Source organism: Drosophila innubila, chromosome X (genome assembly GCF_004354385.1).
Source record: "Drosophila innubila isolate TH190305 chromosome X, UK_Dinn_1.0, whole genome shotgun sequence".
In the NCBI taxonomy this organism is placed as follows: Eukaryota; Metazoa; Arthropoda; class Insecta; order Diptera; family Drosophilidae; genus Drosophila; species Drosophila innubila.
The window spans coordinates 6326966-6348064 of record NC_047626.1 but is presented as its reverse complement, the minus strand read 5'-3'; the positions used below and the strand labels follow the sequence as shown (position 1 = coordinate 6348064).

Below are 21099 nucleotides of genomic sequence, written 5' to 3'. Positions count from 1 at the left end.
AAATTCCGTGCATAGAGCAATACTGGTTGAATTTTTTTTGTTGTAACTTTTGCTGTTTTTGTTTATTATGCATTTGTTTGCATATCAGTTGTTAATTAAATGGATGCCACAAATGCAACAGCATAACTGAGCACCAAAATGAATGCTGCACAATTGCTATGGCTCTGCCTGTGCCCGCTGCTCCTCCTGCTGCAGCAATCGACCTTTGTTGTTCAGGCAATGTGCCCCAAAAAGTGTAGCTGCAAAAACGTCTCAGAAAACATTCAAACATTGCGAGTGAGATGCGATGATCAGCATATTGTTAACTGGAATGAGCTCAACTTTGGCGATGATGTGCATATTATATTCAGCATGTAAGTTGTAATACAACAATTATATATATACTTAACTCATTCCCTTTTATCTTATTTATTGCAGCAACGCCAGCAAAAATGCAATTGCACAAATCCAAGAAAAGGATTTTCAAAGCTTTACAGAGCTGAGACGTTTAGATTTATCCTCCAATCTGCTCAGCGAACTGGACAAGGACACCTTTGGCAATAGTCTGCCCAATGTGGAGCGACTGAAACTGGCCAGCAATTCCATAAGTCACATTTATGAAGGCGCCTTTGAGCTGATGCCAAAACTAAGGCAACTGTAAGTTGTTGTTGTTGCAGCTTTAAATTGTCTTCAATTTGATCAATATTTATTTGAATTTATTAGGGATTTATCCAACAATCCGCTGGCCTGCGACTGTGGTCTCATTTGGCTTATTGCCTGGTCCAATGCCCACGAAGTTCGTCTGCAGCCGGCGCCCAAATGTGATTCCCCCATCAATTTTCGTGGTATGCCGCTCAAGAAACTCAAAGTGGGCATCGATTTTCGGTGCGAATCGCTGCTGCAACCGCTGCTGGAACTGGTGCCCAAACAGAATCAGGTAAGCGTTTTATTTTTGTATCCAATTTTTCTTATCAGTTATCACATATGAAAGTTAAGCTAACAAGAATCAAACACTCAAAAAATATTTTAATTCAATTATCTTAGATAAACCATTTAAAGTAGTGTAGCTTTTTATTATAAAGTTTTTTTTTATTAAATTAAGAACCAACATCTATATATATATAAAACTCTTTGTCCTGACTCACTGACTGACTCATTAATCATGGCACAGCCTAAAACATAAGACGCAGGAGGTTAAAATTTTCACACAACATAGCTGAAACAATTGTATTGTCTAGTAAGACGGCTTTTTGCAAAATTTTAATTGCAAGGAGGTCAAATTCGGTCGAAGTTCACACATTGTGAAAGTTGCTTAGTATGAAAAACTTTGTTAGTTTTAGAGCTACCTTAACCAAACTCACAGATTGTGTCTTTTATATCATATGTTACACCCTGATCAAATTTAGTTATAATAAGATGACTATATAATAATTTATATTTTTTCCTTTAAAAGTCTAAATAAAACTATTATCATTTTAAATTTTTTATTATATTTAATTTGATAAATGAAAAAATCTAACAAATGTCATATTTCAATATTTTCAATTTCATAAAAATTCAAAATTTAATTTTTTATTTAAGATAAACAATATTTGGAAAATCTAATTAAATTTATATTTTTATTTAGAAATCTGAAAATTTAGAAAAAAGCTTAAAAATGTTTAAAAGTTCATAGATTCGAAGGACCAATTTTTCTTAAAACGTAATTTTCATCCATGCAAGTACTAAAAACACAAAATCTCTTCAGGATTTGATTTTATAACTAAGGTTGTTGGGGAAAGTATTTTAGAATTGAACGTAGATTACGAACTTGGGTTACCATTTTTTGTGAAAACAAACGATGCACCCTAGTATATATTTTTAATCAATATATTTAGCCTAGTCGATTTATACCTGTTCGAAAGTCTGTCCGTCTGTATTTTAGCGCCAATCTCAGAGACTAGAACAGTTAGAGACTTTAAATTTCGTATGTAGGTGCCCGGATAACGTACGCAGATAAGGTTTTATTTTTTCTTTGGATCAGTACACTATATCATATCATAAATCGATAATCAAACTTTAGTATGTAAAACTTTGTTGTGTTTAGAGTTACATAGTAAAAAAGATCTCACAGATTATACATTAGATATTGTCCTATATGTAATAATTAAGAAATTTAAATAAAATCGGAACATATAGGAACGATAGTTGGAAGATTGAGTACAGGGCTCAAATCTTCGGGAATCTTTCTTATTTGCTTACTGGTTACTGATAGTTAATTAATGTCTTGATCTGTACGTTCTAACAGATTGCCTTTGAGGGCGACGAGCTGCAGCTGAAGTGCTATGCGCCACGTGTGGCCATTGGAGCACCTCGGGAATCGGAGGATCTGCCGACACGTGCCTATGTCTTCTGGGGCTGGTCGGACAAGATACGGCAACATAACTCCACGGATGACATTATCTATCGGGATCCGACCAAGGTGTTCAACGATGTGAATCTGGAGACGCGACATTCCACGGATTCGGGTATACTCAACTCAATACTGCGGATTGGCAGTCTGACGCAGAATCATACGGGAATGTGGGACTGCACATTGCGGAGTCAACAGGCGAATCTGTCGCAATCGATGGTGTTGCATGTGGTGGCCAAGGGAACACTGTACTGTGATGCCATTGTGTCCAGAACGAACAAGGGCATCTATCACTGGCCACGCACCATGCGCGGTGAAACGGTGCTCCAATCCTGCGTGGAGGAACCCAGCGACATGTCCCTGCAGCGACGTGCCAGCCATGAGTGTGCCCACGATGGACATTGGGTTAATCTCAACACGGAGAGCTGTGTGTATGTCAGCGAAACCACACGCATCTTGGAGCAGTTTGCCAAGGTGAATCTCACGCTGACCAAGGGACAGAATGCCTTGGAGATAGCACGACGTTTGCACAATTTCACCCAGATACAAACGCAGCTGCACAAGATCCGAGATCCCATGGATTTGGAGTATATAGCGCGCACATTGCTCAAGTATCTGGAACAGCTGGAGGCACATCAGCAGGAGATTAGCTATCTGCTCATGGACATTGTCTCGCAGCTGTTGACGCTGCCCGCGCGTCTCTTTGAGGCAGCACAATTGCAGCTGGCAACGGGACACAAATTGCTGCACATTGTGGAATCCTCGGCACTGAGATTGGCCAGCTCGGCAGCAGCAGCAGCAGCTGTGGGTACACTGGAGCAGCAGCAGGAGCTGAGCGTGTGGCGGCGACAGCGTAATCTCTTTGTGGACGTCTTCCACATCCAACTGGAGCAATTTCTGAGCATGTCCTGCGTTTGGCTGGAAGGTGGTCAGCGCGGATTGCAGTGCAATAGCGCCAATGACACCATACCCATGTATGAGCACGGGGATATCGATGCGGCCATACAGCTGCCCTATCAGGTGCTGCAGGAGCAGCTGCCTGGCAATAATAGCAATCGCAATTTACGTCTCATGATCTCGCTGCATCGCAATGCCAAATTGCTGCCCAATCTGCAGTCGGAGCACAATGAGACGCTCAGCTCGGTGATCATAGGTGCCAGCTTGTACACAGCGGAGGGAGAGCCCATACAGAGTCCCGTGGATGAGGCGGGTCTGGAGGAAATGGCACAGGAGGATGTCTATCAGCAGCGTGTAACCATTATGCTGCGTGCTCATCCGTATCATGATGAGCGTAGTGCTCCCATGCCCGCCTGGTGGGATGAGCAGCTAAAGGCATGGAATCCACATGTCTGCCAGCAGCATTATCAACATCGCACGCTGCTCATGTTCAGCTGTCGTCGCATCGGTTACTTTGGCCTGCTGCAGCGTGTGGAGTTCCTCAATGACTATCGCAGTGAGCTGGCTGGAGCACGCTTCCGGCATGCTCCATGGGCCATCTATGTGGGCTGTGGCGTGCTCTTTGCCAGCTGCTGGTTCAATATTGTCACCTTTGTGGTGTTTGGCGGCGTCATACGCATCAATCGTGTGCAGCGTCATGCCTTGGTCAACACCTGGCTGGCTCTGTCCACGCTCTGTCTGATCTTTGTGCTGGGCATCTATCAGACAACGCAGCTGTTGCATTGCCGGCTAATTGGACTCATGCTGCACTACCTCAGCCTCTGTGTGCTGCTCTGGTTGTGTGTGAGTTTGAGCAGCATGTACAAACGTCTCACAAAAACAACGACGACAACAACAACTGGCGGAGCAGCAACCACTTTGCCATTGTCTGGCGCATCTCTGGCTGGAGTACAGCCGTCACAACTGGAGCCACATCAGCGTAAACCCATACTGGGCATCTATCTGGTCGGCTGGGGCATTGCTCTGCTCATCTGTGGCATCTCCAGTGCCGTCAATCTCTCGGAATATGCGGCCTACAATTATTGTTTTCTGCACAACACGACCACACTGAATGCCTTGCTTGTGCCCGCGGCTATACTGCTAATCTTCAGTGGCATTCTGGCATTGTGCATCTATTATCAGCTGAGTCAGCAGGCGGTGAATGTGCTGCAGCAACAGCAGCTGCAGCAGGGACAACATCAGCTGGGACAGCGGCAATATTCGGATAATAATACGCAGGCCACGGAGCACATTGATCTGGATTGGCTGGACGGGAATGGTTGTGTCGCCGCCGGCAAACAGGATGCCAGCAGTTCGGCGCTGCAGCTGCAGGAGCAATATAGCACGCTGTCCAATCCGCTGAGCAGCATTGTCGATGATTTTGAGCGCTCCAATATGTCGCATCTGCGTGGTCATCTCATCTTTGTGCTGCTCTATGTGTGCGTCTGGTTAACGGCTGCCTTGTATGTGCACAGCGAGCAGCAGCTCTATGTGTTTGGCTTTGTTGGCAGCTGTGTCTGCTTGGCGCTCTTCCTGCTGCTCTTCTACAATCTCAGTCGGAATGATGCGCGTCAGGCCTGGACACAGCATCGTTTGCTGCGACCCAGTCGCCAGCTGGTGGCCTACAACAATGCGCAGCAGGGCAGAGCAGCGGGCACAACTGGCGTGGCAGCTACTGCAGCGGTAGGAGCTAGTGCCGGCGGCGCTGCCATGATAAGCAACTCCATAGTGGCCTACAAAGCCGCCGCCACCGCCGCCGCCGCCGGTGGCAGTCTGTATGAGCCCAACAATTCGGCGGGTTCGCGCTCCAACAGTCAATGCTCCAACAAGCAGCGCAGCAACAGCGCACGCAGCATGCGCAGTCAGAGCCGGAGCAATGGACACATGGATGGCACCACACAGCAGCTGTTGGGTGGCGGCGCAGCCGGAGCCGGAGCAGGCATAACCATTATCAATAACAATGCCACAACACAGGCAAGCGTAGCAGGCTTAGGCGGAGCCAGTGCCTCACAGCATGCCTTGCTGCATGTGGTGCCGGGACACGAGAGCATACCCAGCGCCGACATCTTCTACAATCCCAATCAGATCAATGTGGCGCGCAAATTCTTCAAGAAACAGAAGCGTCTGGCCAAGCGCAACAATTTCGAGCTGCAGCGTCAGGCGCTGCCACAGCAGCTCCAACTCCACAATCACAATCACAGTCACAGTCTGAGTGATGCCAGCTCGGAGCAGCTGTATGCGCGTCATCACAATGCCATGACCTTGCTGGCGGGTGGCAGTAAGGTCAACAATACCAATCTGCATTACAAATCGGCGCTGAATAAGGAGTCAAGCGTGGAGGGATTGCAGTATAAGCGCTTTGTGCCGTCCAACAATAAGATCAACATCTATACGAACATACCGGAGACAGTGACGCCACAGCACGAGGTGATCAAGCTGCGTGGCAGCACGACAAGAACCCGTACTCCCTCGCTGCTGGACGAGACGCTGCATGAGCATGATGATGAGCTGCTGACGCAGCAGGAGGATGATGATCAGAGCTCGCTGGATGAGCATGCGCCGCTCTATGCCAACACCTGTCAGCAGACGGATATCTTTTGTAATCCGCCCGTTAGCTCCACGCCGGTGAAGCAACCCAGCTTGGAGGCAATGAATAGCTTGGGTTTGCCAGGTGCTGCCGTGGAGCAGCCGCTGCTGCAGAAGCATGAGATCTATGTGTCCAATTCGGTGCAGGTGACCAATAGCATACGGCTGGAGGATGACTTTCCCAGCGTGCTCATACGCTATCAGCAGCAGCAACAATCGAAATCGCTGAACAACATTAGCGACATACTGGCAAGCACACAGAACACGGATAATCCGGCGGCAGTTGCTCTGGATTTGGTGGAGGGCAGTGGGCTGGGCTCATTGGCGGGCAGCAGCGCCAACTCGATGCTCACACAGATGTACTCCTGCTCCAGCAGCAATCTCACCCAGCTGCAGGCGAATCATCAAGGCAATAATGCTACAGTTCCAGCACATTTCCAGCTGCCAAGCGGCAACAGATTACTCTCGGCCAGTCCAACGAATGAGAGTGATTTGAACTATCAGAACTCGGAGATTAGCATACGCAGTCATGGCCTGTATGCGCCGCAAGCGGACAATGATTTGAATCTCACACTGACCGATGACTTTCGCTGCTATCAATCCTCCAATGCCAGCGATGCGGATGTGGATATACTGAATGAGTTCGATGATGAGTTTGTTGCCTATGGCGCAGCTGGAGCTGCTGAACCACTCTACAATCAGCAGCAGCTGGTGCAAGGTGTTGGCGGTGCTGGCGAAGCCACCGCAGAGCATCAACCGGACCATGATGATGATGATGATGAGGGGGCAGAGATCGAGGCAGAGCAGCAGCAGGATGCGGAACACGAACATGATGAGGATGAGCTGGCCATGAACAACTCCATTGATGAGCTCTATGAGGCCATCAAGTGTCGCAGTCCCTTAAAGAATTGCCACAAGCCAGCACAGTTGGAGGCGGAGGGCAGCAGCTCGACAAGATTACGCCAGGCGGAGACAAGCACAGAACCAGTATCAAGTGGTAAACTGGAGAAACTGAATCTCAATCTCAATCTGAATCTAAATGAAACTGTGGAGGATGACAGCAGCCAGAGCAGTGTTATATCCTATATTGATCCTAGAGCCAACAACGAGCACCACAACAGTTCCCATAACAATCCCAGTTAGCTGGGAGCTACACTAAAACCTACAGATACTATATAGTTATAGACCAAGTTAAGGATTCAACATGTATCTACACGGAAATAGGCAATACAAATGTAAATGTATCTAAAAGCTCTAGAGAGCAATGACAAATCTATGTAGGCACACTTAAGATGCATATAGATAAAGCTAGAACTACAAAGAGATGAAAAAATAGCTAGCTATACTTAAAAGATCTATTATAGAATATAGATATGTTTAGATAAAGGCCTAAAAAACATACAGAGATACATCAGATAAAGATATAGGCCTATAACAGTATACAGATATGTCTGCATATACCTGATCGATCTATAAAGGTATATAGCTATATCTAGATACTGATTTAGATCTTTAAAAAATCTAGATAAAGCTATAGCTCTGCAAAAGTATATAGATATATCTATATAAGCACAATGATAAAGATATAGGCCTATAACAACATACAGATATGTCTGCATATACCTAATCGATCTATAAAGGTATATAGCTATATCTAAATACAGATATAAATCTGCAAAAGTATCTAGATATATCTATATAAGCACAATAATAAAGATATAGGCCTGTAACAGTATACAGATATATGTGCATATACCTGATCGATCTATTAAGGTATATAGCTATATCTAGATACAGATATAGATATTTAAAAAATTCAGATAAAGCTGTAGCAAAAGAATTTAGATATATCTATATAAGCACAATGATAAAGATATATAACAGTATACAGATATGTCTGCATATACTTGATCGATCTTTTAAGGTATATGGCTATATCCACATAAGGATATATCTCTGCAAAAGTATCTAAACATATCTATATAAGCACAATGATCTATACTTTTGTGTACTATATAGATTTCCAAAGAATATTTGATAAACTTTGTAGATCGTAATATTGATATGTTGATATATCTAGACAACTCTATATAACTTATTTGACCCAACTACATATTACGAATTTCTTAATTTATGTTTAAGCTCCAGCAAAATATTTTTTTTTTTACATTTTTAATTAAACAGTCAAAAATGTAGTGGGTCAAATAAGCTGTGAATCAAAACAGGATATAGTTAGTATATATTGTTTCAATATTAAGCACTTTGACCAATATATAGATACATTTGCAGCTATTTCTAGATACACTTGAACCTTTAACTAGATATGTTATAAATTTTAGGCATATACCCTCAATAGAGTCTAAGCAACTTTTATATAGTAATATATACATTAGATTTGTACTTTTTATATGCTTTATATAGTATATATATCTATGTGTATGTCTTAAGAATCGCGCATCGTTCATCTGCTTTATATATAGTATACATATGTACATCCAACTATAACTATGAATTGTTCAAATACACGCCCATTCACTTGACTTAAGCATAGGGATCTTTTAGCTATACTTGTATTTATTATGGCCTACACACCTAGTTTGTAAGCGTCATAAACATAATGAGATTATTATCGATCGAAAGAACCACCCACAACGAGAATGAAAGAGAGAGAGAGCGAGATAATGCCAACAAAACTCCAACTCAAAACAGTTTTTTATAAAAAGTGTTAAATTTAGCAATTAATCTTTCTATATGTGTATTTTATATATTTACAATCTTAAGTGCAAATATAAAATGTTTATAAACCGATTAATGTCTTAAAATTTATTTTTTTCCACATTTAGCAAAATTTTCATACAAATACAAATATTTTGGCAAATTAACTGAATATTATAAATAAATTTACATGTAAATTTGGGATAAAAACATGATAAAAGTCATATTCTACATACAAATCGTTAGTTTTGATACAATTTATTTTTTTCCACCAGAAACAAAACTTTCAAACTTAAAAAAAGCCACAAATATTTTGTCAAACTGATTATTATAATTAAATTTACATGTAAATTTGGGATAAAAACATGATAAAAGTCATATTCTACATACAAATCTTTAGTTTTGAAAAAGTCATGAAATTTATAGTTTCCCAAGAAGTTTTTCAAAAGATCAAGGAACTTTACAGGTCAAAATATTAGACAATTTAATAAGGCTTGATAAAAAAAACAAATCTCTAAAAATCACAGGGCATAAAAACACATTCGCTTTGTAAAGAAATTACAAATGTTTTGGTTTATTATTATTATGATTATTTTGGGGGTACAGTGAACACATTTAACAGCTACTTGTAAAGTAGATACAATTCGTAGGTCATTCGTTAGCTGAACTTTCGCTGAATCGAGAGTTCGTTTATATAAAAGTATTATCATAATTGTATTAATATCAAATATGATGTATGTATATGAATTATGTGAAATGTAATTGAAGTTCATAGCACAAAATTGAAAAGTTCGTTTTGAATGTGTGCGAAGAGATGTGTGTGTGTGAGTGTGTGGGTGTGTGTGTCAGTGTGTGTTTTTGGGTGTGTATAAATACTATAACATTATCACTTAAAGTTTAACAAATAACGGTTATAAATATGAATTATTCGACGATATTATTGCTGTTGCCATGACAAACGCGTGGATTTAACAATTTTGATGCCAGCGTTGTGCGTGTTTTCTTTTCTTTTTTTTTAGATACAAAATAACATGCAGTTTGTAGCGTTTTCTCAGCCACATGTTAGGCTTAACATGTAGCTGAGAAAACAAACATTACATTTTGCTTATCTTTTCATTTTTTCTCAGATTCAAATGCTTCTTATGGATTTCCAGCGACGCAGCAAAAGACACGCCGATGTTAAACCGCTGGAATATTGGCTAAATTCGCTTATATTAATGTTACGTGTTGGAATGTCGATTTTCTCTTTTAAAGTCTGCAAAAGAAACGGACAATTAAAGTATTTCTTTGTTAGAATTGCATTGCAATGGCATAATATATTAATAAAGATTTAAAACTTGGTTTTATTCTGATTGTAAAAATTTTAAACTGCAATAATGGAAAAGCGAATGCTTGTAATCAATTGTGATTGCAATCACTCTTTGATTTCAATTAGTTATTAAATTAAAAGTTATAAAAAACGTGTTCAGTTTAATTATTGAGTTACGCATCTTTGATGATTTATAGGTATTATCATTAGTAATAAATGTGGTTTTCAGTTATCTTGCTTATTAATAAATATATATAACGATGATTGAGTCGTTATTGGATATATTGGACGTCAGAAGGCAAATTTTGATTACCAATCATAATTACTTATATTTGCTACCAGCATAAGATTCTCAAAATTCAAAAACATTAAATTCTTGTATTAATATCACAAATATTTTATAGTAAAAATGATGAAATAATAATTAATTTAAATTTTAATAAGAATTTTGCTAAACAATTAAGTTAGGGAAAGGTTTACGCTTTGATTTTTAAATTTTAAGTTAGTTATTATTTCATAAAATATTAAATTAAAATCAAAATAAGAATTAAACCTAATTTTTATGAAAAAACATTAAATATACAAGTTTATCCTGTTGCAAGGATGAAAACCAAATGAAATCAATCATTTGCTTTAAAATGATGGCAGATCAAAATTTTTACAATGATAATAAATGTGCATAAATTATAATAAATTGCAATTGCAATCAATTAAGCAGCACACAATCGGGATCGGATTGTGGATGACAAACCTTATATGCATCTGGAATTTCAGCGGGTGATCTGTGAACAATGGTGCCATTTATGTACAGCATATTGGCAGCACTCTCCTCGGGCAGCGTTAGCTTCTGATATGTGAAGCTTGCCTCGCGTTCCATGCGCTTCACAATCTCCTGGCAGGTGGCGCTGTTGCTGACGCAGAGCACATCCGGACCAGCCATGGTAACATAGTACTTCAAGCGCTTCGAGCCGTTTACCTGGCAAAAGATAAAGATAAAGTTTATTTAAGGTTCAAATATATATAGTTTCTGTTGGAACTGACTCTTATAGGTGTCACAGGATACTCGGGATATGCCATGGCAACGGCACGTGCTCCTTCCTCGTTCGTAAACGCCGAGATGCCAATAAAGAATTCGCGTCCTGTAAGAAATAAGGATTTGAAACATTGACAATTCAGTTTATAACACGGACCGTAACTGTTATAAGTCTTAAAATACAAATATCAATATAACAGTTATTTCAAAACTTTAATTTATAAGTTACGAAATAACATTTATTCGTACGTATTATTTAAAAAGTTCAATATAATAATTAAATGTCAATTTTAATTTGAAGTCATCTAAGTCATATTTTGTATTTATAATTTAAAAGTTATAAATAAAAGTTATTCCGTTATATTTTTTTTTTTCAATAAATATTAAAAAATTAGAGTTATTTTTGATTTTTTATTTAAACAGTTACAAAGTTATTCCGCAACTTTTAATTAAAAATTGATATTTAAATATTTTTTGCACACTTAAAATATAAGAATTAAAAAAGGTTTTTATTAAATAAATCGGTAGTATAAATTTCTGGCTAATTATGACAAAAATAGGTATATTGGTGTATTCCATGTTATCCTAACAGAATTCTTTTACATTGATTTAACATTAACATTTTCATTCATAACTCTTATTTACAGTCTCTGGTTTATAGCATTGTACGTGTATTTACCTGTGAAGAGGACATCCCCGCCATCCAATTGGGCATGGGGATCATCAATCTCAATCACTGGAATATCCAGCTCCTTTTTCAATATTATGGCCATGCTCTCCGCCTCCCGTCGCCGCTTTGCATTGTCGGAGCGTCCAATGAGAGCGACTCCATTGCAGACGACGGCGCTGCTCTCCACGAAGACGCCCTCGGGTAAGGCATCATCCGGTGGCAGCTCAATGACATCCAGTCCGATTTCTCTTAATAGAGCGCAGTATTGTTCGTGTTGTTGTTTCGCCAATTGGACATCAAAGCTGCCCGTTTCTTGAAGTGCGTTTGAAATTCTGTGTGAATTCAATTAAATAACAACAATTGCGAATTTGTTTGAATGAATGAATGAATTAATTCACGGGGTCAGTGCGTGTCTGTGTGTGGGTGTTGGTCAACCCTCTGCCCCACCCAAAATTAAGCCATCGCCTAGGCAACGTGACCTAATTTCCATTTAATGCTCATCCCCAACTACAAACTTCTCCTTCCCTCCCTCTCTCTCTCTCACTCTCTCTCCAAGGTGTGTTGCGCACCTGGCCCGCTTTTTTGGCGCTCATTGCCTTGACTCCCGGGCCTTTAACTTACCTGGCGACAATTGCGTGCGTATATTTGGGTGACATTTTTGCACTGTCTAATTCACCGGGTTACGGTTTTATATTGTGGGCAACCCGCCAGGAGACACCACGGAATTCCACTGCGCGCTTGTTTATGTGCAGTGTTGCCCGCTCAGCCTTTTTCCCGTCAAATCTGGCTTTTTTCAAAGTCAAATTGCGGGAAAAAACGAAAACGGCGGACAGCGGGAATTATGGCTTTTTAAAAGTATATTTTGCTTTTTTCCGCTTTTCTGTTAAAAATGTTAGATTTCTAGGGCTAACATAATTTAGTACCAGTAATATCCATGATTTATCGAATTTTACATAAGCACTTACTGTTATCACTATGCAAATAACCTAAAGAGTTTTCATTTCATAAAACGAAAGTGTCATGTTATTGCAAATGAAGTATTACTGCAAAAATTAGACCGGTCAACGTTGTTAAAACTAAACTAAAAAATCCAATGAAACTCGACATGCTAAACGCGATTTTATGCGTTAGCTTTTCAGCTTTTTCATTTGAAACTTCATCTTTTTTTCGACTTGTTTCCCGTCAAAAACATCATTTTTCTTGAAAGAAGTTGGCAGTACTGTTTGTGTGCCACTTAGGGATGTCGAAATATCATCGATATATCGACAGATATTTTTTTGTGATGATATATTTTTGGGCGATATTTATTTCTAGCGATAATATCGATATAACTATTTCATATTATTGTGCGACATTTTTAGCCGTTGCTTTTGTCGTTGTCGCCATTTTTTTTTTTTCGTTTAGCATAAAAGCAATATTATATTTTGGAAAAACGGATATCACTGCATCCAAGCGGCAGCCGTGTAATAAAATATGAAAATTATTGGAACTAACAACTAATTTTAAGTGAAAACACGGCAAATTTTAAGTCGCGCCCAGATATTTATATCATCGATAATGCATAATTTTTGCAAATGTAAATAAAGAAAACATAACTATTCAAAAGCTAACAAACGGGAGCAAATCATTGTCTCGTTTGGTAAGATCAGCAGTTAACTGGGTATATAAATTTCTTTGTTATTTATAGTTTCATTTGATGTTGATGTTTCATTCGACGGTGAACTTGGGTTCCTGCTTGGGTGGCAGGTGCTTGCCGATCAATGGTTTTATAGCGAGATCTCCGCACATGTAGTCGCTAAAAAGATAGGACCATCTGGCAACCATAGACTGCGTACAATACTTTGATCGATCTCTATCCTCATGATACTGGAAAAAATGTGTGGATGAGAGTGTTTCTTAATGTTGTGAACTATCTTAACTCACTTGACACGAGATGCCCGAATGATATTCAAAATAGTCATATTCAAACAGCGTGTCCGTAATGCATTTATTGATAGCATTCGATCGCAAATGGGACATTCCCATGACTTCTATTTTCAGCACATAAAATAAATATTGTATATCATATACATGGATTTGCTGTTTCTCTACTTCTTCCATATCCATATCACATGCAAATGCAAGATAACGGAAACATCCCTTCACCACAGGCATCAATTCAGTGCTGGTGAAGACCACCAAAGGCCCATGGGGATTGTCGCTTTGGCAGCTTCGCAAGTACTCTAATATATTGGAATAGAGTCTACTCATGTCGGACTCTCCCATGGCGTATGGTGGTAGTGGCAACTGATGCGTGGACTCTGTGTGATCTTGCGCTGCGCTGTATCGGCCGCATATCAAACGATCTGGAAGGCACAATTGATCATTCGAGTTGCTGGATTACGGGGCAGCTGAAACTCACTTGGATTGATCAGCGAGCTGTAGGTCGAAGTTTTGCCAGACTTTAATGAATACAGACAGGCAGCAAACTCGGCCGGAATGTAAATGCTTTCGTTATTCTTCACAAAATAATTAAAGGCAGCGAAAACAAACTTTGTGTTCTCCAGATCTGTGGGGTTAAATCAAGTTTTCAATAAGTATAAAGCTAGAATTACAAAAAACTTGGAAATTTTAAGAATTCAAAGTAAGGATGGAAAGAAAGGAAGCATCAATTGGAAAACTTAACTAAGAATAACATTCAGAGTCCAAGATATACAAATATGAAATAAGAAAAACATTTGGTCTACAAAAATTAAAATAAAATAATTAAATTTTCAGCTGGTTTTATTTAAAGAGTATTTTTGAAGAGTAACCAAAACATTTTGCAAATTATTAGATTATTTCTGAAATGTACCCGAAATATTAAATAATTTTATGAAAAACAATTTATAAAATTTGAAAATTTTTTTTATATAATTTGATTAAAACCAAGATATTTTTAGTAAAATGTTCTTGGTTTCGGTTTCTCTAAATATTTCTTCCAAATTTGTATTTTCCTTAATCAATTTCCTAATAGCATTATCCCTAAAATTTATTACCAATTTACATGCAACATTACCATAATTATTTGCTTAAATTTTTAAAATAAACACAACTGGGTTTATTTTTAAGAGCATTTCTGAAACATAACTAAATTATATTTACCAGTATTAGGATAAAATTCAAAAGCCGAAATAAAAATATTGTTTTTTTTTGAACTAAACATCAAGCGATCATCAATAAAATGTTTTTGATTTCGTGTTTCCTCATATCCCTAATTTATTCTTAATATTCATTGCCAAATTTCACATGCTTCCTAGTTTTCAATTTCTGATTTTGGTTTTCAAAGTTTCGATGCTCCGATTATTATTTGTCGAAATTCTTAAATTGAATCAACTGTAGTGAGAGAATGGAAGGAATAGATCATCAAAAGAATCATACCATGCTGTTCCCTGCCGTCTCTCAAAATACGTTCAATGGCGAGTTTCATTTGCATCTGCTTCTCAGCCCTCTCGCGCTCCTGCCGCTCCACAGCTGAGATGGCCGGACCACAACGGTACATTGGCTCTCTTTTGGCTCGAGCTGCGACGTCAGCGCTTTTGGCCTGAGAACTGTACGTGCCGCCTTGATGCTCAGTCATGTTCTGCACACGTTAAATTCAAATTATGATGATGCTGCTCAAACAATACTTGTCACACTGTGTTGTACTCACTTTCGTTATTTCGTCACAGTGTGCGACTGCTTGGGGAGTCGTCATTCTACTCCGCTCTGCGTTGTTGTTGCGCCATTGCTGGATGATCATCATTAGGGTACTATGCTTTTTTGGCGGCATTGCAGTATTATTGTAAATCTATTTGAAATAAAGAAATAAACCCATTCATACAGTATGTCAACTTATGGTATCTGTTTTAAAAAACCAAAATAGAGGGCAATTTATAATGAATTTAGAGATAAAAATAAGTTTGGGGTCTTAACAGGATTTTTGTAATTTCATTTTTTATTATTTTGATGCGAAATGAATTGTTGCATTGTGATTTGTGCAACTTGTAACTATAACGTCGCGTTTACCAACACTACTTTTTTGTATGAAAACTTCAAAGATATAAAAAAAAAAAATAATTAAGTCCCCAAACCAATATTTTCGGCTAAATTCATGATAAATCGGTCTCTAGTATTTTTGGTTTTCTATTTTTTGTTTTAGAGTTGGCCCACTTTTGTTTAATTTAAAAGCAGCTTAAGAAAATAACTTACCGAAAAATCTGTCTCAAGTAAATTAAAATTTAAATTGAAGCTCGATTGAGTTTTGCACGCCGCTAAAGTTGAGAATCGAATGCCGCTCTATTTCTGTGGCACTGCCACTGCTGACAGCTTAGCTATTTTATAGCTAGTTCTGGCTATCTGCAAAGTTCGTTTGAAAATTTCACAATTGCTATTAGCCGGAAATCTGACTATTTTAAATATATTTTTTTGCTATTGTGTTGCTTTTCATAGTTTTTTTTTCTAAAATTGTGCAGAAGTGCGCACACAAAAACAAATTTAAATGATTTCCAGACAAACACAGCTATTTTTTCTCTACAAAGTTGGCAGCCCTGGTGTAGAAGCACTGTTTTGGCCCAAAAGGCTGCCACCCTGCAAAATGTTCCGATTTGACAAGATGTCAAAAATAGTAATTTAAAAATTATTCTGTTTAATTTTTCTGAATTATGAAGCTAGAATTCTTAAAATTTGTAGAGTGCTTTTATTAGAATTTTGTCTATTTTTGATATTGTTTTTAGAATTAAATTTGTAGCTGCTCTCCCCTTTAGGTGACAAACTGTTAGCCTTCGTTAAAATGTTTAAATGACTTATTTATTGCAAAGTTATTGCAATTTAAATTGGCATTACCTAAAATTTAAAATCAGTTAGCAGCACTGAAACTAAGATAGGCTAGTTTTGCAACTATTTATTCCTTTAATTAGTTGGCAGCACTGCAGTCTGCAAACCCTAACAGCGCTGTTAATAACGAAATGCTCCACTTTAGAACGAACTGCTCCACACATAACGAAGCTGTTGTCGAAGATCGTAGCAAGCGCTTAACGAAACCACTTTTGACAGTTACAATTGAAAAGTAAAAATTGTGCAGCCTGCCACACATTTGTAAATCCTTATAAATTTATACAATCAATAGACGAAGACAATTAAATATTTGTATTAAGAAGTATTATATTTGGACATATATTGAATATTATTTAAGATGTATCAGAATCAGGTGGTGTTGACGCGCGAACGCCGTCGCTTTGGACGCCAATGCATGTTCGAGGATCGCAATGAGTTGATGGTCAGCGTGCATCCAAGCAGCCGACTGCGTCTCAAGTACATCCTGGGGAATCCGCAGGCGCGTTCAATGCAGCTCAGCTCGGTGATGGCATTCAGTGAGGTGGAAACGGAAAATGCAACATTCGATGAGCATGGCATGTTCCACTATGAGGGCGGTTGGCCCAAAGAGGTCAATATGAACGATGAGGAGCAAACGTTGCGTCATCGCAAGAAAGTGGAACGTGACGATGCCTGGGGCGAGGAGGTGAAGACATTGATAAGGAGCACCATGAATACGGCACGTCAAAATAATGCCATCAATATCTATAGTCATTTCTTTGATGATATTCCTCCGGAAGTGGGTCGCACCATTTGCATGCCATTCAAATCGCGCACTATCAATATTATCCATGATATGTGGCAGCCCCAACGCTACATGTCCATTATCAACTGGATGCCCAACAACAACAAACAGATAATGACCCAATATAGTAATCTGTATAATTTGCACAATGATAATCGTCGCATGGTCACCGAAGATCCCACCAATGGCAGTACGAATGCCTTTTATGTCTGGGACGTGAAGAATCCCATCAAGCCGGTGTATTACTATGATAGCGTTGAGATTGTGGCCTGTGCCAAGATCTGTCCCAAGGAGGAGAACAACATGGCGGCGGGCACATATACGGGCAAGGTGTGCACCTGGGATACCTTTGAGAGCGGCATGCCCACCAACATTTGTCCCATGGAGGCGGCACATCGTGAGATGTGCTCCTCCCTCACCTGGGTCTATTCCAAATTGAATACGGAGTTCTATTCCGCCTCCTTGGATGGCTCGATTAAGTTCTGGGATACACGAGATCTCAAGATGCCGTCCAATGAGATATTCCTGGAGCCGCGTCCACAGCATCGTCAGAATCGTCAGGATGCACATGGTTGCACTGTGCTGGAGTTTGAGTATACGATTCCGGTGCGTTTCATTGCCGGCAGTGATATGGGTTACATTTTTGTGGGCAATCGTAAGGGTCTCAATCCTGTCGAGATGCTGGTGGGCAATTATCAAATCTGTGCTGGTCCCATTCGCACCATACATCGCAATCCATTTTTTGTGAAGAACTTTCTCATTGTGGGAGATTGGCGTGCTCGGATTTGGTGTGAGGAGGTCAAGAATCGTCCGAGTACCATGTATGTCCAGAAGCGTTCCCAATTGATGTGTGGCGCTTGGAGCACTGGACGTGCCTCCCTCTTTGTCACCGGCGACATCGATGGCGTTGTCGATTTCTGGGATCTACTCCTGAATCATCGCAAGCCCATCTATAGCATCAATTTCCGTTCGACCATCACGGGCGTCGTCTTTCAGCCGGGTGGACAGCACTTGGCCATTTCCCTGGCCAATGGCGATACGCACATCATGAACCTGGACGAGGCCATGAAGCGCACCACCAGCAAGGAGAAGGCTCTAATGGCAGCGGTAAGTTAATCGATTATCGACTATCGATATGTCGATATATCGATCAATATTTATTTGTGATTCTTTCTGAAAGTTGATCATTTTATGCTTGTTGATGAAACATCGATAAATATTTGTGTTATCGATAAATATTTTGGCTGTAGATTGTAAATTATCGATATTTATACTTTTGCGATGATGTATTTTTGGTACTAGCTGATCGTTTCGCTGTTGCTTATCAAATATCGATTTGTTGATGTATCGATAAAAATCTTAAGTGAAAAAATATATATATTTTTTTAAGTTGATCAATCTAGGCGGGTTGAATAAATCGATAAATATTTTTTTGATATTATATTATCGGTGCAAGTCGATAAAATATCGTTATATCAATATATATATATATATATATATCGATAGCAAATTGTTGTGTTAATTTATTGTAGCTCTAAAAACCGTTAAGTCAGAATTCTAAAGTTTTCGATAATGTATTAATATGTCGGTATATCGATAATTCTTTTATGGTGATCGAAAAGTCGATATTTCAATGAATATGTTTTTTTTATAATTAATTTCTGTAAGTTTGTAAGTTGCTTATTTAAGGGTTGTTGATGTAATCGATAAATATGTCGATATATCGATAAATGTATTTGTTTGACAGTACATTTTTGGTTGTCAAAATATCGATAAATGGATATTGTTAAGATCGATATTGTAAAGTAAAAATAATATGTTTTTCATATATGTATATCGATATTGATATTTTCGAAATATATCAACAACCTTTCTTTTCTAATCCCTCCATTTCCACAGATGTTTGAACGGGAGATTACGCGTAGCAAGCTCCTCGAGGCACGCGTGGATGAGATCAAATTGAGGCGTCGCACCTTATTGATGGAGGAGGAGGAGCGTGAATCGAAGGTTGCGGTCGTTGAAGAGGTTGTGCCCGATCTGGAACTTGATCCTGACAATCCCGATCAGTTCATCAAGATGATCGAGTCCGATGAACAGTTCCGTCTCGCCTTGGCCCATTTCCATGAGACCCTCGAGGCTGTCGATCGCAAACGGGCCGCCGAAAAGAAGGTCATGGAACGCACCGACTTTGAGCAATTCTATTTGGATAATCTTGCCGAGCAGGCCAAATTGGAGGAGGCGCGCAAGAAGCGTGCTGGATCCATAACCTCCAAAGAGGCTCGAGAACTCCGGGCGGCCAAGAAGAAGGCAGCCAAGGCCAAGGGCAAGAAGTAAAAGTTGAAAAAACCCTATAGCATACATGTATTTTCCATTATAATAATAATAACATTTGAGTAATGCCAAATAGTCCAGTAAACTGTCAGTTCAATGGGATAATAACTCAATTGAATGAATAACCTCAACGTCAAATTAAAATAAGTATAATAACTCAAGCTATAGTACTCAATTCTGAAAGCTATTTAAGCTAAGAATAATAAAATCATCTAGCCAGTTTTTTCAAATAATATTACAACAGATTATGGTAGATCATAATCTTTATCAATGTAAAGTATCAGTATGAAAGGCATTAAAATTGTGATCCCAACTGATCACAATATGACGAAACCTCTATTAATTACTCGTGACAGATTTAGACTGATCTTAATGATCTTGAATCAAATTTTCTTTATAAAGTAACTGAACTAAGAAATACTTAAGCTGTTCGTAATCTAAAAGCACCCAAAATGATTTGAGCTCAACACTTACATGATCTAAAAATATCTAAGCCAGATATTTTCCACCCATATCCTTTGATATTTTGTAAATTGAAAATTTTAAATCTCAAGTTTTCTCTTTAAATCAACTCCTTATATCGTAATTAGTATAAATCAACACTTTAAACTTGATTCTGAGACGCTTCACATTTTTGTAAAAAATCATGGGAAATTGGACAAAAATTTTGACTTGTAAAGTTGTTTGGCCCCAGGTTTGACCAACTTCAAACTTGCATAACTTTGGCTTTACTGAACTGATTTTCAAGCGCGATGTCATTTTCTTCATAATTTGGCATCTTAATTCATTCAGCATTTAAACTTATTTAATTTTGTAAAAAAAATTATTTTCCTCTAGATCATGGGTTCGATGCTAAGGGTCCCCCCTTTGGAATTTTAAAAATTGAAAATTTTAAATCTCAAGTTTTTACTTTTAATCAACTCCCCATATCGTAATTAGTATAAAACAACACTTTAAATTGGATTCTGAGACCTTTCATTTTCTGGTAAAAAATCATGTCAAATCGGGCAATAATTTTGACTTGTAAAGTTGCTAGGTCAAAGGTTCGACCAACTTCCAACTTTCATAACTTTGTCAAAACTAAACCGATTTTCAAGCGGAATGTCATTTTGATCTTGATTTGACTTTTAAATTCATTCTACATTTAAATTTAATTAATTTCGTAAAAAAAATTATTTTCCCCTAGATCATGGGTTTGATGCTAAGGGTCCCCCCTTTGAAATTTTGAAAATTTTAATTTTTAAATCTTAAGTTATCACTTTTAATGAACTCCTTATAGCGTAATTAGTATAAAACTACACTTTAAATTTGATTCTGAGACCTTTCATTTTTCTGTAAAAAATCATGTCATATCGGACAAAAATTTTGACTTGTAAAGTTGCTAGGTCAAAGGTTGGACCAACTTCAAATTTTCATAGCTTTATCAAAACTGAAGCGATTTTCAAGCGAAATTTCATTTTGTTCATGGATTTGTCGCTAAACTCATTCTGCATTCAAATTTATTTAATTTAGTCAAAAAACATTTTTCCCT

The 21099-nt window shown here is 38.6% G+C and overlaps 4 protein-coding genes across 4 annotated transcripts; 2 read left to right on the top strand and 2 right to left on the bottom strand.

Moving 5' to 3' along the window:
• Positions 1 to 25: 25 nt before the first annotated feature.
• On the top strand, positions 26 to 8548 carry LOC117793924 (adhesion G protein-coupled receptor A3). The gene is made up of 5 exons (XM_034634376.1): positions 26 to 353; positions 418 to 636; positions 703 to 916; positions 2267 to 6571; positions 6677 to 8548. The coding sequence occupies exons 1-5, from the start codon at positions 139 to 141 to the stop codon at positions 7034 to 7036; spliced, it is 5313 nt and encodes a 1770-aa protein (XP_034490267.1). The 5' UTR covers positions 26 to 138; the 3' UTR covers positions 7037 to 8548.
• A 606-nt stretch (positions 8549 to 9154) lies between these two features.
• On the bottom strand, positions 9155 to 12380 carry LOC117793847 (N(G),N(G)-dimethylarginine dimethylaminohydrolase 1). The gene is made up of 5 exons (XM_034634271.1): positions 12242 to 12380; positions 11630 to 11952; positions 10959 to 11056; positions 10669 to 10893; positions 9155 to 9863 (listed from the first exon to the last, which is right to left on the bottom strand). The coding sequence occupies exons 1-5, from the start codon at positions 12274 to 12276 to the stop codon at positions 9738 to 9740; spliced, it is 807 nt and encodes a 268-aa protein (XP_034490162.1). The 5' UTR covers positions 12277 to 12380; the 3' UTR covers positions 9155 to 9737.
• Positions 12381 to 13142: 762 nt separating this feature from the next.
• Positions 13143 to 15857, bottom strand: LOC117793288 (protein maelstrom-like). The gene is made up of 6 exons (XM_034633575.1): positions 15830 to 15857; positions 15291 to 15428; positions 15020 to 15221; positions 14022 to 14168; positions 13544 to 13965; positions 13143 to 13486 (listed from the first exon to the last, which is right to left on the bottom strand). Exons 2-6 carry the CDS (start codon positions 15408 to 15410, stop codon positions 13328 to 13330), a joined length of 1050 nt encoding a protein of 349 aa, XP_034489466.1. The 5' UTR covers positions 15411 to 15428; positions 15830 to 15857; the 3' UTR covers positions 13143 to 13327.
• Positions 15858 to 16811: 954 nt separating this feature from the next.
• On the top strand, positions 16812 to 19653 carry LOC117787344 (dynein intermediate chain 3, ciliary). Its single transcript, XM_034625849.1, has 2 exons — positions 16812 to 18344; positions 19137 to 19653. The coding sequence occupies exons 1-2, from the start codon at positions 16812 to 16814 to the stop codon at positions 19569 to 19571; spliced, it is 1968 nt and encodes a 655-aa protein (XP_034481740.1). The 3' UTR covers positions 19572 to 19653.
• The last annotated feature ends 1446 nt before the right edge of the window (positions 19654 to 21099 follow it).

What these genes read in the sequence shown, in the direction of transcription:
- LOC117793924 (XM_034634376.1), top strand. Translation starts at nt 139, where the DNA reads ATGAATGCTGCACAATTGCTATGGCTCTGCCTGTGCCCGCTGCTCCTC. An exon ending in ATGCCAAAACTAAGGCAACT is followed by an intron (nt 637 to 702) that starts GTAAGTTGTTGT and finishes TGAATTTATTAG; the next exon opens with GGATTTATCCAACAATCCGC. An exon ending in TTGCCTATGGCGCAGCTGGA is followed by an intron (nt 6,572 to 6,676) that starts GCTGCTGAACCA and finishes GATGATGATGAG; the next exon opens with GGGGCAGAGATCGAGGCAGA.
- LOC117793847 (XM_034634271.1), bottom strand. Translation starts at nt 12,276, where the DNA reads ATGTCACCCAAATATACGCACGCAATTGTCGCCAG. An exon ending in CGGGGATGTCCTCTTCACAG is followed by an intron (nt 11,057 to 11,629) that starts GTAAATACACGT and finishes TATTTCTTACAG; the next exon opens with GACGCGAATTCTTTATTGGC. An exon ending in ATCCTGTGACACCTATAAGA is followed by an intron (nt 10,894 to 10,958) that starts GTCAGTTCCAAC and finishes ATCTTTTGCCAG; the next exon opens with GTAAACGGCTCGAAGCGCTT.
- LOC117793288 (XM_034633575.1), bottom strand. Translation starts at nt 15,410, where the DNA reads ATGCCGCCAAAAAAGCATAGTACCCTAATGATGATCATCCAGCAATGG. An exon ending in ACTGTGACGAAATAACGAAA is followed by an intron (nt 15,222 to 15,290) that starts GTGAGTACAACA and finishes TAACGTGTGCAG; the next exon opens with AACATGACTGAGCATCAAGG. An exon ending in CAGCTCGCTGATCAATCCAA is followed by an intron (nt 13,966 to 14,021) that starts GTGAGTTTCAGC and finishes TGTGCCTTCCAG; the next exon opens with ATCGTTTGATATGCGGCCGA.
- LOC117787344 (XM_034625849.1), top strand. Translation starts at nt 16,812, where the DNA reads ATGTATCAGAATCAGGTGGTGTTGACGCGCGAACGCCGTCGCTTTGGA. An exon ending in AGAAGGCTCTAATGGCAGCG is followed by an intron (nt 18,345 to 19,136) that starts GTAAGTTAATCG and finishes CCATTTCCACAG; the next exon opens with ATGTTTGAACGGGAGATTAC.